Source organism: Heterodontus francisci, chromosome 5 (assembly GCF_036365525.1).
Source record: "Heterodontus francisci isolate sHetFra1 chromosome 5, sHetFra1.hap1, whole genome shotgun sequence".
Lineage (NCBI taxonomy): Eukaryota > Metazoa > Chordata > Chondrichthyes > Heterodontiformes > Heterodontidae > Heterodontus > Heterodontus francisci.
Window position 1 is genome coordinate 61667377 of NC_090375.1, and position 14402 is coordinate 61681778.

General features: G+C 44.6%; 1 protein-coding gene across 1 annotated transcript in view; it reads left to right on the forward strand.

Moving 5' to 3' along the window:
* LOC137370257 (chondroitin sulfate proteoglycan 5-like) overlaps positions 1-13934 on the forward strand; it is a 143489-nt gene extending 129555 nt beyond the window's left edge. The window contains exons 4-5 of the mRNA XM_068032634.1: positions 5313-5469; positions 13779-13934. Coding sequence (XP_067888735.1) covers positions 5313-5469; positions 13779-13934 — 313 coding nt within the window. The remainder of the gene's footprint in view (positions 1-5312; positions 5470-13778) is intronic.
* Positions 13935-14402: the final 468 nt, after the last annotated feature.

A 14402-nucleotide genomic window follows, 5' to 3' on the forward strand; every position in this document is an offset into this window, starting at 1 on the left:
GCCTCCCCTTTTTTCTCCTTCGCAGGTAGACTTTCCTCGCTGCGGAGAGGGTTGCGTGTCTCCTTCCCAGCACCAGACACATTCACTGTTCCTTCTCCTGGCCTTTCTTTGGACCTTGCTGCCTGAGCATAACTGAGACAGCGTTTGGGCCAGGTTTTGTGACCTGCCTCACCGCACAGGTTGCAGCACTTACTCTGCTTACAGTCCTTGGTCTGATGGCTTTCCTTCTTGCAGTTCTTGCAGACGACTGTGCTGCAGTTAGCTGCCAAGTGACCAGATTCGCCACAGGTGTGACAAACTCTGGGCTGTCCCGCATAGACCGCGAAGCCTCGACTTCCCTTGATCGCGAAGCTGGAGGGAGGGTGGATGATGGCTCCGTTGGCATCGACCTTCAAGGTCACCTTGACGTGCCGCTTGCTGGTCCAAATCCCAAATGGGTCCTTGACATCAGTGCTGCTGCCGGCCACCTCGACGTACCTGGCGAGAAAGGTGAGTACATCCACGACAGGAACACGGGGGTTGTAGAGGTGAATTGTCACCACCCGGTCATGTTGTGACAGCAGCGTGAAGAGTGGCTCCACTGTGAGGATGGACAGCGGTGCCTGGTTTCCCTTCTCCTTGAACACCTTCAGTAACATGATGCATCCCGCTCCATTCTTGACCGTCACATCAAAATATCATTGACAGCAGTCAATGAGGATTTTCTTGATGAAGAAGGAACGGTCAACGGTGCATCTCCTTCCTTGTCCTTCACCACCAACCGAACAGTGTTACGCGCTCCCTGGCCTGAAGCTCTAGAATTGGTTACAGCCATTTTACTCAAAACCTATCTGGAACAGGATCAAAGGCCACTGATCATGGTCTCTCCCCTGCCAGGTAAGGAGCCCCCAACTCTCTTCCATTCCAGGCTCTGAAAGAAACTGAAACTAAACTTGCTCTGTTCCATCTTTGATTTCCCTTCTCTTTTGCTCCCCTCTCCCCTCAAAGGCCCTGTGGTGGAGCTTGACATTATGCGATGCTGTAAAATGGGTGATAGCGAGTAGACAGCTCGTTTTACATCTGTCCTGATTTTTACTTCCACTGACCCATTTGACACTATCGCACAAAGACAACATCTATTCTAGTGATTCATGCTGGGGTACAGCTCCATGAGTACTGTCTGCCCTCTCACACTTAGTTCCAAATGGCCCTCATTTATATGTGATTAATCTATAATTCTGGGAGATTCCAGGAAAATCCAGGAGGGTTGGTGACCTACATCAGGAGCAAGAATCCTGGAAGATTATCTCCTGCTCAGACCAGGAGGACTGAGACTGATTGTATTGGCCCTGGGATTGGCTGGCCTGGCACAGACTGGACCAGCTCTGTTGCCCCACTGTCGACAGCTGGCTGATATATCAATTGTTATTCAACATTGAAGAAGATCGGAATATCATCTCATTTTCTCCAGTGAGTTCTTTGATGGCTTATGAGGCCAACTCTTGCTCAGAATGAGCATCTGCAGAGTGATCAGTGCATCCCGGATATACCAGGTTGACAATTCGTTGACTTGTCAAGTTTTTTTTTCAAAAAATATACTTTATTCTGAAAAATCTTTTTTTTAAATTACAAAACAGCTCAAATTAAACATTTTAGAAGACTGCGTTTGCTGACAACGCAACTACTGGGTGGTGCAGAACTTGCACATGCACAAATACAGGCTCTTCAACTGGAACATCAATGTCTGCGACGTTCAGACAGCTGCCAGGATTAAAGATGGCGCTGCTCAATTTATCACAGGAAATGCTTATGGCTAGATTGTTCTAGTAAACGAACATTACATTAAGGTGGATGGAAGCCCAGTAATATGTAACTGTGTAGGATACTATCTGTAATCCTCAGACCCATTTAATATTCCAATAATCCTATGAAATACAAAAGGAATTTTATGATTTAATTTCCATTGGAAGATAGTGAATTGGCACCCTGATCGATGGAAAAGAAAATTGGGCAGAGTATAAAATGTGTTGACAATTCATTATTGTGATTTGTTTATATGACTGACCAGGACTGATTTCACCCGAATGCAGCTACTAGCCCCCGCCCCACTGGCCGCTCTTCCCCCTCAGCGAGTCGCTTTCTCACCCTCCTCCCTACCGGCTGCTTCCTCTCCCCACACCACCCCCCCCAGCCGCTTGCTCCAGACCTCCCCACTCCCCTGGCCGATTGTTCCTCGCTTTGTGCCACCCCCGCTCTCCGGTCTGTCGCTCATTCCCAGCAACCCCCCTCCCCTCCCCCTCCAGCTGCTAGTTATAGGCCGCTCTGCTTCCCTCCTCTCAGCCACTCGCTTCCACGTTTGATCATTCTCCACGCTCCGCCCGAAGAAGCAAGGTGGGCCGCAAGGGATGATGGGGTGATGTAGGAGCGAGTGGCCAAGAGGAGGGAAGTGGCGCAGCCTAGAGCTAGCGGCTGGGGGTGGGGCGGTGGAGGGGAAGCGGGGACCGAGCAGCCGGAGAGCAGGGTGGCGTGAAGCGAAGAATGGGGAACAATCAGCCGGGAAATGGGGTGGGAGCAGTGAGGTCTGGAGTGAGCAGCTGAGGGCAGGAAGCGTCGAGGCCTGGAGCGAGTTGCCGAGGGGGGAGAGTGGCTAGTGGGGCGGGAGCGAGTGATGGGGATCGAGCTCCAGCCTCAAACACTCCCATTCAGCCGCTTCCTGCAGCCGAGTGGGAGGCTGGAGACCTGATGACGCTTTATCGGGATATGTGATGACGTTGGCGCTGCGCGATGACGTCATCCCGCGCATGCGCCATTTAGTCCTGGCAAGATGTAGCTGCATATGTGCGCAGCTTGGCGTACATAGGCCGCTGCGTTGTCAGGAATCACTTTGATTTCGGGAAGTACAATAGAGATCAGATTCCTTTGATACAGAACATGAGGTGCCTCACAACTCTTGCCATTCCATTTTATATGCAATGTACATTTGCATTACATAGCAAAAACATTTTTGGTGCATACAGCCCGAGGGGTTTTACAGGGGTTCCAGCCCTTCGGTAAGCTATGGCGGGAGGGCCTTACACATTGGTCTTTCCCCATTGAGCCTTTGCAACAGCTGCCCCAAGCTTTTGTGCATCCCTCGGCACGTAGTCCTGGACCTTGGAATGTGCCTGTTTGCAACACTCGGTCGTGGACAACTCTTTGCATTGGAAGACCAGCAAGTCTTGGGCAGACCAAAGAGCGTCTTTCACCGAGTTGATGGTCCTCCAGCAGCCATTGATGTTTATCTCGGTGTGTGTGCCTGGGAACAGCCTGTAGAGCCCTGTGTTACACAGCTGCTTGGAATGAACCTCAACAAAAACCATTGCATTTCTTTCCACACCAGCTTGGCAAAGGCACATTCCAGGAGGAAGTGGATGGTCTCTTCCCCACCACAGCCATCTCAAGGGCAGCATGCGGAGGGGGTAAGATTCCAGGCGTGCAGGAAGGATCTGACGGGGAGGGCCCTTCCCACCACCAGCCAAGCTACGTCTTGGTGCTTGTTTGGAAGTTCTGGTGATGAGGCATTCCGCCAAATGATTTTGGCAGTCTGCTCGGGGAACCATCCGATGGGATCCACCATCTCCTTTTCCCGTAGGGCCTTGAGGACATTCTGTGCAGACCACTGCCTGATGGATTCTGCACAAACTTTTCCACAAAGGATAGGTGGTATGGCACAGTCCAACTGCATGGAGCGTTCCGCGGCAATGTGACCAGACCCATCCTTCGTAACACCAGGGACAGATAGAACCTCAGCATGTAGTGACACTTGGTGTTTGTGTACAGGGGTTCTAGGCACAGCTTGATGCAGCCGTACACAAAGGTGCCCATCAGGATGAGGGCAACGTTAGGTACGTTTTTTCCCCATTTATCTAGAGGTTTGAACATCATCTCCCTGTGGACATGGTCCATTTTTGATCTCCAGATAAAGCGGAAGATGGCTTGCGTGACCACATGGCAAAGGAGTGGGGTATGGGCCAGACCTGTGCTGTATACAGTAACAATGTCAGTGCCTCACACCTGATGACCAGGCTCTTACCCACAATGGAGAGAGAACGTTGCTCCCACATGCTCAGTTTATAATTTACCATGGCTATACGCTCCTTCCAGTTTTTTGTGCACTCCGAACCGTATCCCCAGCACCTTCAGGTAGTCTGACCTGCTGGTAAAGAGAAGAAAGGATCAGTCGGCCCAATTCCCAAAGAACATGGCCTCGCTCAATCTGTGGACTTTTCAAGCTCGACTTAGTCAACTGACGTTTACATTCAGCATCAGCAATGTGACAAGCCTCATCATAGGAAGTACCTTGGTGAATGCTTTTTTTGTCATGCTTTCTTAACTTGAGCAAGTTGTTCCCACTTATCAATGTCGATTTTGAGCTGTTTCAAGGTAACTTTTAGGTAGTTGTCAATCTTTAGTGACCACTATGACATCACTTCCCAGTTGTCAATGCACCACAAATGATGTAGAGCCTTACTCTTTTTATAAGCTACGCTGTACCTGCCCTGGGAGTGTTTGATGGGACAGTGTAGAGGGAGCTTTACTCTGTATTTAACCCCGTGCTGTACCTGCCCTGGGAGTGTTTGATGAGATACTGCAGAGGGAAATTCACTCTGTATAAAACCCATGCTGTACCTGGCCTGGGAGAGTTTGATGGGACAGTGTAGAGGGAGCTTTACTCTGTATTTAACCTGTGCTGTACCTGCCCTGGGAGAGTTTGATGAGATACTATAGTGGGAAATTATATAAACCCTTTTTTTTAACACTCCTCCAGCAGCTTGCCACACCTCTCCCTGCAACTCTCATGGACCCCTTTCTCCCTTGGTGATCCCTCAAAGAGTGCCAAGGGTTATTTAATGATCTATATAGGAAAATGGATGAGACCTCACTATAACATCTGTATCCAACCCTGTGCTGTACCTGTCCTGGGACTGTTTGATGGGACAGTGTAGAGGGAGCTTGACTCTGTACCTAACCCCATGCTGTACCTGCCCTGGGAGAATTTGATGAGATACTGTGGAGGGAAATTCACTCTGTATAAAACCCATGCTGTACCTGCCCTGGGAGTGTTTGATATTGACCCTGGGTACGTGCAATGAGAAGTTCTCCCATTTGCAGCACGAACATTCCTCATCTGATGAATTGAAAGATTATAAACGGATCAGAAGAACAAAGGTGCAATTGCAATTGTGCATCGAGGGAAGATCACCATAATCTACAGGTGAGATTTTATGTCTGTCCTTCAAGGTACTAGATATTAATATAATACATTAAATGAAGCATTCTGCTTTGTTTTTCAGCAAATACAGGCCTCAGCTGGAACAACATAATGACAATTTCTCTCTCTCCACCATTGCTGAGGGCTCCCAGGCAAATGTAAGAAAACTATGCACCACTTCATCTAATGTTTTACCCCATTCCCGTGCGTTGGCTTACTATGATAATATTATATGTCAGGTAATCTCTTTACTTGTGTATTTTCTAAATGCCTGTGATCCCGCAGCTAGAAGCAGAGTCTACCTGCCATCCAGAGCAAATCTGATCTTACATCAGAAAAATGTCCCTCTCCAATCACCTATGGAAATTTGAGGATTTTTAAAGCAATGCTTTGGGAAAAGAAACTTGGAGTCAGGAGAAGGATTCTCTCCTAAACAGTAATTGAATTGTAGGATAAGTTAGTAGGGACAGTGGGCAGTGGAAACGGTTTCAAGAGGGTGGGGGTGGGGGGGTGAAATTTTGTAAAGATTGCCCTGCTCATCTGATTTTATTTCAGTGAAAGAGTGGCAAGAATGCAAAGCTTGCTGCCATGTGGAGTTTTTTCCTTCCTTCTAGGGATATGGGTATCAAGTGACAAGGTCAATATTTATTGCCCATCCTTAGTTGCCCAAAGAAGGTGATGGTGAGCCTTCTTCTTTGTAGAAGCTTGATACAACTGAATGGCTTATTCGACCATTTCAGAATCAGTCACGTTAGTGTACCACTGGAGTCACATATAGGCCTGACTAGGTAACAGCGGCTGGTTTTCTTCCCTAAAGGGCATCGGTGAAGCTGTTGATTTTTTATGACAATCTGACAACTTCCTCATAATTTTTTATTGACTCCAGATTTTTTTCTCCAAATTTTCTTTGAAAATTAAAATTTTCAAACTGCCGTAGTAAGGTTAGAGCTCATGTTCTCTGAATTACTAGTCGAAGCCTCCAGTTTACAAGTTAGTAACACTACCACTACACACTATACACATGTATAGATGTAGTATTCCCCCATGAAGCAAATAGAAACATAGAAAATAGGAGAAGGAGTAGGCCATTCGGCCCTTCGCGCCTGCTCCACCATTCATTGTGATCATGGCTGATCATCCAACTCAGTAATCTGTTCCTGCTTTTCCTAAAAGCAGAATATAGGGAGCTAGGAAGTAAGCTGAAAAGTAGAACCTCAAAGATAGTGATCTCAGGATTACTACCAGTGCCATGTGCTTGTCAGAGTAGAAATAGCAGGATATATTGGATGAATACGTGGCTGAAGAGATGGTGTAAGGGGGAGGGTTTTAGATTCCTAGGACATTGGGACCAGTTCTAGGGGAGGTGGGACCAGTACAAACTGGACAGGTTACACCTGGGCAGGACTGGGACTGATGTCCTAGGGGGATTATTTGCGAGAGTGGTTGGGGAGCGTTTAAACTAAAATGGCAGGGGGATGGGAACCTTTGCAAAGAGTCAGAGGATGGGGGATCATAGACAAGAACAAAAGACAGTAAGGGGAATAAGAAAAGTGATAGGCAGAGAAATCAAAGGCCAGAATCAAACAGGGCCACAGTGGAAAATAGTGTGAAGGGAACAAGTAATGTTAAAAAGACAAGCTGCAAGGCTTTGTGCCTTAACGCACGGAGCATTCGCAACAAAGTGGAAGAATTAATCGAGCAAATAGATGTAAACGGGTATGATATAGTCGGGATTACGAAGATATGGCTGCAAGGTGACCAGGGATGGGAAATGAACATCCAGGGGTATTCAGTACTGAGGAAGGGCAGACAAAAAGTAAAAGGCGGTGGAGTTGCATTGCTGGTTAAAGAGGAAGTTAACGCAATAATGAGGAAAGATATTAGCTCTGACGATGTGGAATCTGTATGGGTAGAACTGAGAAACACTAAGGAGCAAAAAATGTTAGTGGGGGTTGCATATAGACCCCCAAACTGTAGTGGTGATGTTGGGAATGGCCTTAAACAGGAAATTAGAGACCCATGCGATAAAGGAACATCTGTAATTATGGGTGACATTAATCTGCATATAGATTGGGCAAATCAAATTAGTCACAATACCATAGAGGAGGAATTCTTGGAGTGTATGCGGGATGGTTTTCTGGACCAATACGTTGAGGAACCAACTAGAGAACAGGACATCCTAGACTGGGTATTGTGTAATGAGAGAGGAATAACTGACAATCTAGTTGTGCAAGACCCCTTGGGGATGAGTGACCATAATATGATAGAATTCTTCATCAAGATGGAGAGTGACGTAGTTGATTCTGAGACTAGGGTCCTGAATCATAGTAAAGGAAACTACGAAGGTATGAGGCATGAGTTGGCTATGACGGATTGGGAAACGTTACTTAAAGGGATGACGGTGGATATCCAATGGCAAACATTTAAAGGGCACATGGATGAACTGCAACAATTGTTTACTCCTGTCTGGCGCAAAAGTAAAACGGGAAAGGTAGCCAAACCATGGCTTACAAGGAAAATTACAGATAACATTAGATCCAAGGAAGAAGCACACAAATTTGCCAGAAAAAACAACAGACCTGAGGATTGGGAGCAGTTTAGAATTCAGCAAAGGAGGACCAAGGGATTGATTAAGAAGGGGAAAATAGAGTACGAGAGCAAGCTTGTAGGGAACATAAAAACTGACTGTAAAGGTTTCTATACGTATGTGAAGAGAAAAAGATTGGTGAAGACAAATGTAGGTCCCTTACAGTCAGAAACAGCGCAATTTATTATGGGCAACAAAGAAATGGCTGACCAACTGAATACATACTTTGGTTCTGTCTTCACAAAGGAGGACACAAATATCATACCAGAAATGTTGGGGAACACAGGGTTTAGTGAGAGAGAGGAACTGAAGGAAATCAGTATGAGTAGAGAAATGGTGTTGGAGAAATTGATGGGATTGCAGGCCGATAAATCCCCAGGGCCTGATGGTATGCATCCCAGAGTACTTAAGGAAGTGGCCCTAGAAATAGTGGATGCATTGGTGGTCATCTTCCAAGATTCTATAGACTCTGGATCAGTTCCTACAGATTGGAGGGTAGCTAATGTAACCCCACTATTTAAGAAGGGAGGTAGAGAGAAAGCAGGGAGTTATAGACCAGTCAGCCTGACGTCGGTAGAAGGGAAAATTCTAGAGTCCACTATCAAAGATTTTGCAGCAGAGCACTTAGAGAACAGTTGTAGAATCGGACAGAGTCAGCATGAATTTATGAAAGGGAAATCATGCTTGACAAATCTATTAGAGTTCTTTGAGGATGTAACTAGTAGAGTTGATGAGGGGGAGCCAGTGGATGTAGTTTATTCGGACTTTCAGAAGGCTTTCGACAAAGTCCCACATAAGAGATTAGCATGTTAAATTAAAGCACATGGGACTGGGGATAGTGTATTGAGATGGATAGAAAATTGGTTTGCAGACAGGAAACAAAGAGTAGGGATAAATGGGTCTTTTTCCAAATGGTAGGCAGTGACTAGTGGGCTACCGCAGGATTGGTGCTAGGACCCCAACTATTCACAATATATATTAATGGTTTAGATGAGGAAACTAAATGTAATATCTCCAAATTTGCAGATGGCACAAAACTGGGTGGGAGGGTGAGGAGGCTGCAGAGAGGCTTCAGGCTGATTTGGACAAGTTGAGTGAGTGGGCTAATGCGTGGCAGATGCAGTATAATGTGGATAAATGTGAGGGCTGCCCAGGAACAGTCAGAGTGTTAAGAGAAAAGAGAAAATAAAGGACCAGAAAGCAAATTCAGATCTTCTGAAATGCAGGCTTTTGACTTTTATGAGTAGGTAGTCACCTTTCTGTGATCAGTGTCACATCTTAAAGCCAATTGATATTGATCTACAGAATGTTGCCGCCTGCAGCCTGGTGAAATGATACATATTGACATGTATTTGTCCTTCTCTAATGGAACAGAATGCTAATTGAATAATAAATATTTCTAAAATTGCAGTAAATTAAAAATTGGCCAAAATAAAAGGGGGCAATGCCTTACACATTATAGGGACTGATAATAAGATCCGTTTGCTCACCTTGCCCTGTAGTCATAAAAACAGCTTAGCTGCCACTACAGTCCAGATAAACACATATCTCAATCCAAATTCCATCTTGTTCTCCCCCATTGTTTAGAATTCCAATACAATAAACCTCGTCCCATTCACTCCCACTATCTAGAATCACATTGTACTAAACCCCTTCCCCTTCAGTCCCATTGGAACAAGCCTCCTCCCATCCAATCTGATTGTTTATAAATCCAATGGAACAAATCTAAACCAATTCACTTCCATTGTCCAGAAGCTAAATGGAACTAACCCCTCTCATCGAATCTGATTGTATAGAATCCCAATGGAGCAAACCCCTTCCCATTTATTCCCATTTTCTAGAATCACAATGGAATAAACCCTTTTCATCCATTCCCATTGCATAAACCCCCAATAGAACAAACTCATTCTGATTCCAATCCATTGAATAAAATAGTAATTGACTAACCTCCTCCCATTCACTCTCATTGCATGAAATTCCAATGGACAGAACTACATCCCATTGACCTTGGGTGTGTGGAATCCCAGTGGAATAATTTCCTTCCCTTTCCTACCCTACAGAATATGAAGTTCCTTGGGAAGTGAGAGATGCATTTATCAGAGTTTGACTGTATTGCTTTAATATAGAGCATCTAGAGCAAGCTAGCTAAGTAGTGACATCAGTGGGACATCACATCCCCATGAGATAGTCCCACTTTCATCTTCATGTCAAGACTTCAACCCACAAGCTTAGAGATTGGGGAACAGTTGGGGATGTGATTCCCATGTTCATTCCCTCTGGATTTCATTGCTTAATCATCCCATGGCTTTTAAAATATAGAATGTTATTTTTAAAGGGATATTTTCTACATGTGGGAGCATTTGGGCAGAGCAAATTTAGTTTGGGGGAGGGAGAGGAGCTTGATGATATGTAAAATGACACATTGAAGCTTTTGACATGATTTCTATTGTTGAATGATGCATTTGGAAATGAATGATACCACCATCCAGAGATTCTAGTAATGAAGAAAAACGAGGGCTGTTTCACTGGAAAAGTTAAGGTTAAGGGGAGAACTAGATCATAATAAGATCATAAGAACTAGGAGCGGGAGTAGGCCGTCCAGCCCCTCGAGCCTGCTCCGCCATTCAATAAGATCATAGCTGATCTTTTCGTGGACTCAGATCCACTTACCCGCGCTCTCACCGTATCCCTTAATTCCTTTATTGTTCAAAAAGATATCTACCTTAGCTTTAAAAATGTTTACTGAAGAAGCGTCAACTACTTCACTGGGCAAGGAATTCCATAGATTAACAACCCTCTGGGTGAAGAAGTTCCTTCTTAATTCAGTCCTAAATCTGCTCCCTCTAATCTTGAGGCTATGCCCTCTTGTCCTAGCTTCACCTGCCAGTGGAAACATCCTCTCTACTTGTATCTTATCTATTCCCTTCATAATTTTATATGTTTCTATAAGATTCCCCCTCATTCTTCTGAATTCCAATGAATATAATCCCAATCTACTCAGTCTCTCCTCATAAGACAACCCTCTCAACTCCAGAATCAACCTAGTGAACCTCCTCTGCACCCTCTCCAATGCCAGTACATCCTTTCTCAAGTAAGGAGACCAAAACTGCACACAGTACTCCAGGTGCGGCCTCACCAGTACCTTATACAGCTGCAACATAACCTCTTTGCTTTTAAACTCAATCCCTTTAGCAATGAAGGACAAAATTCCATTTGCCTTCCTAATTACTTGCTGTACCTGCAGACCAACCTTCTGCGATTCATGCACAAGGACACCCAGGTCCCTATGCATAGCAGCATGCTGCAACTTTTTACCATTCAAGTAATAATCCTTTTTACTGTTACTCCTACCGAAATGAATGACTTCACATTTATTAACATTGTATTCCATCTGCCAGACTTTTGCCCACTCACTCAATGTATCTATGTTCCTCTGCAAAGTTTCACAGTCATCTGCACAGTTTGCTCTGCCACTCATCTTAGTGTCATCTGCAAACTTTGACACCCTACACATGGTCCCCAACTCCAAATCATCTATATAAATTGTAAATAATTGCGGTCCCAACACTGATCCCTGAGGCACACCACTAGTGACTTATTGCCAACCAGAATAGCACTCATTTATCCCCACTCTCTGCTTCCTGTTAGTCAACCAATCCTCTATCCATGCTAATACTTTACCCCTAACGCCATGCATCCTTATCTTATGCAGCAGCCTCTTGTGCGGCACCTTGTCGAAGGCCTTTTGGAAATCTAGGTACACCACATCCACTGGGTCCCCATTGTCCACCTTGCTCGTAATGTCATCATAGAATTCCAAAAGATTTGTCAAGCATGACCTGCCCTTCATGAACCCATGCTGCGTCTGCCCAACGGGACAATTTCTATCGAGATGCCCTGCTATTTCTTCCTTGATAATAGACTCAAGCATCTTCCCCACTACAGAGGTTAAGCTAACCGGTCTATAATTCCCCATCTTTTGTCTACCTCCCTTTTTAAACAGTGGCGTCACATCTGCTGTTTTCCAATCTGCTGGGACTACCCCAGAGTCCAGCGAATTTTGGAAAATTACCGCCAGTGCACCTGCTATTTCTCCCGCCATCTCTTTTAGTACCCTGGGATGCATTCCATCAGGACCAGGAGACTTATCAATCCTTAGCTCCATTAGCTTGCCCAACACTACCTCTTCCGTAATAATGATTGTTTCCAGGTCCTCACCTACGTTTGTCTCTTTGTCAATTACTGGCATGTTATTAATGTCCTCCACTGTGAAGACCGATACAAAATACCTGTTCAATGCCTCGGCCATTTCATCATATCCCATAACTAAATTCCCCTTCTCATCCTCTAAAGGACCAACGTTTACTTTAGCCACTCTTTTTCGTTTTATATATAGGTTTTTATGGTTATGAAAGGTTTCAGATTGGTAAATAGTAAAAGGCTGTTTCTAATGGTTGGTCGATCAGTAACAAGAATAATAGAACAACAAAGAGGGAGGTGAGAAGGAATATTTTCATAGTGAGGGCTAGTAGAGCATGGAGGAGGTAATTTGAACTTTTGGTGATAGTCTAACTAGGTGATATCAGATCAACCACCTGCAATACACCTCATAATTTTTGCTTCAATTGAACACTTCACTATAGGAAGCTATTGAGCTTCATCATTTAAAAGGGAATTGGAGAAGGATTTCAAATGGAACAACATAAACGATTACAGGGAACCGACAGGGAAATTGGATTAGAGCAGACTACTCCAGTTGAAGAGCCAGCACTGGAGTGATGGGCTGAATGGCCTCCTGTGGTTAATTTCAACAATGCTATGAACTGACACAAAGCTTTCCCCAAATGCTTTGTCTTGAAGAGAGTATTTTCTGAGTGAATTGCTCATTGTGGTTCGAAATGTTTGTCACAGATGTTTCCAGAAGAGTGCCGGTAATGTCATCAGTAATGCGATGACGTCATCACAGAGCACGTGCTGCCATGTTGGCCAATTTACATTCAATGAAATGACCACATGTCCACTTCGGGATTTGGCAGATGTTGTTCTGTGCTTTTCATCGGCTTGTGAGTGATTTGTATGGTGTTACCTGTACATGGAGGGAGTGGGTATTTAATGGTGGTGGTCAGTTAGCTCAATAGCTAGACAGTTACAGTATACTGTAGAACAATACCAACAGCACAGGTTTAATCCCCATGCTGGCTGTGGCCGTTCATGGAGGTGAGGCTTGCCTTGCCCTACACTTGAAGAGTGGTGCTCTTGCAGCATACATTGTTGACTGTCTCTCTCTCTCGCTGATGGGAAGAAATGCTTTTGGTCCTTTGGGACTATGGCTAGAATAACACTCTGAATATGCACACACTTGACCGCTTCAGCCACAGATTAGAGGATAAGTGTGCTGAGGCACAAAGCAAGGCCCCAGTTGGTTCCTGGTGTGTGCTGATAACCTTGTCTCAGTCAGGTCATCAGTGTGGTGGTGGGCGATATGATGGAACCTTGGGTTACTAGTACTAACCTTTCCCAGTCACCATCATCTACTTTCACTATTGATTGTGCTACCAAATGTATCTCTATTGGTGCTAATCCAGCTTCCTCACACTGTCATTCAATAACCCATCCCACCTGGCAGCCACTTGGTCATTGGTTCAATTATTTTAAGTTAGTTAATCATTCGGAATGGATGTAACCCGACATTGACCCTTGCCTAAAACTGTTGGACCCCCCCATCCCCACCCCACCACCCCTGCAGAAAAGCTGCTCACTTTCCCTCCTGGGTCATGAATTTCCCAAATGTGCTGTGATTGGCAACAGATGCTACTCGTTCTCAGACCTGATCTGAGGGATTGCTGTGATTGTGCATCATTCCCAGAACAACTCACCCATTCATTACCTTCTCTTCTCTTTTCTTCTTCCCCCCATGTGTGTGTGTGGCTTGTTTTTGTTTTGAAACAATTCTATTTCCAGGAGGACGCGAACGGACAAAATAAAACTCAAGATTCATTAAAAACTTGTCCAAAAGATGAAGACTCACTCAATGTGCAAAACAACTGGACGCCAAAACATGACAACAAGGACAGCGCGAGTGCTGAGGTAAACTCACTACAGAACAACATGATGTAAATCAATTGCAACAAAAGTGTACATTTTTTTTAAAATTACAATTTTCCCCTGCCTTATGAAACGCTTAGCATGCTTTGATGTATTTTATATAAATATATATATAAAGAGAGATAATTACAAGAAATCCTTTGTTATTTGTTTGACAAAAAAGATGGAAAATTGCAAAAAAATTCCCCCACCCTCAACCTGAATTGTGATCACCGCCAGCTTGCTTTGTTTGACCATATGTTGCTGTTTGATGGAGTGATATAAATTTGCTGTTGAGTTTTGTACTTAGCCTATCTGGCTATATTTTTCTCTTTCTTGTGGATTTTTTGATTTGACCTGAGAATCAGAAAACAAAAAATGTTGAGTACTGAAATAAATCTTTTTAAATTTAATGGTGGCATGTGCGTGTGTTTATTTTTCTTAACTCTCTTCATGGCTGGGAAGCTTTTGTGTGGTTTTCACCCCTCGCTTTTATCCAAG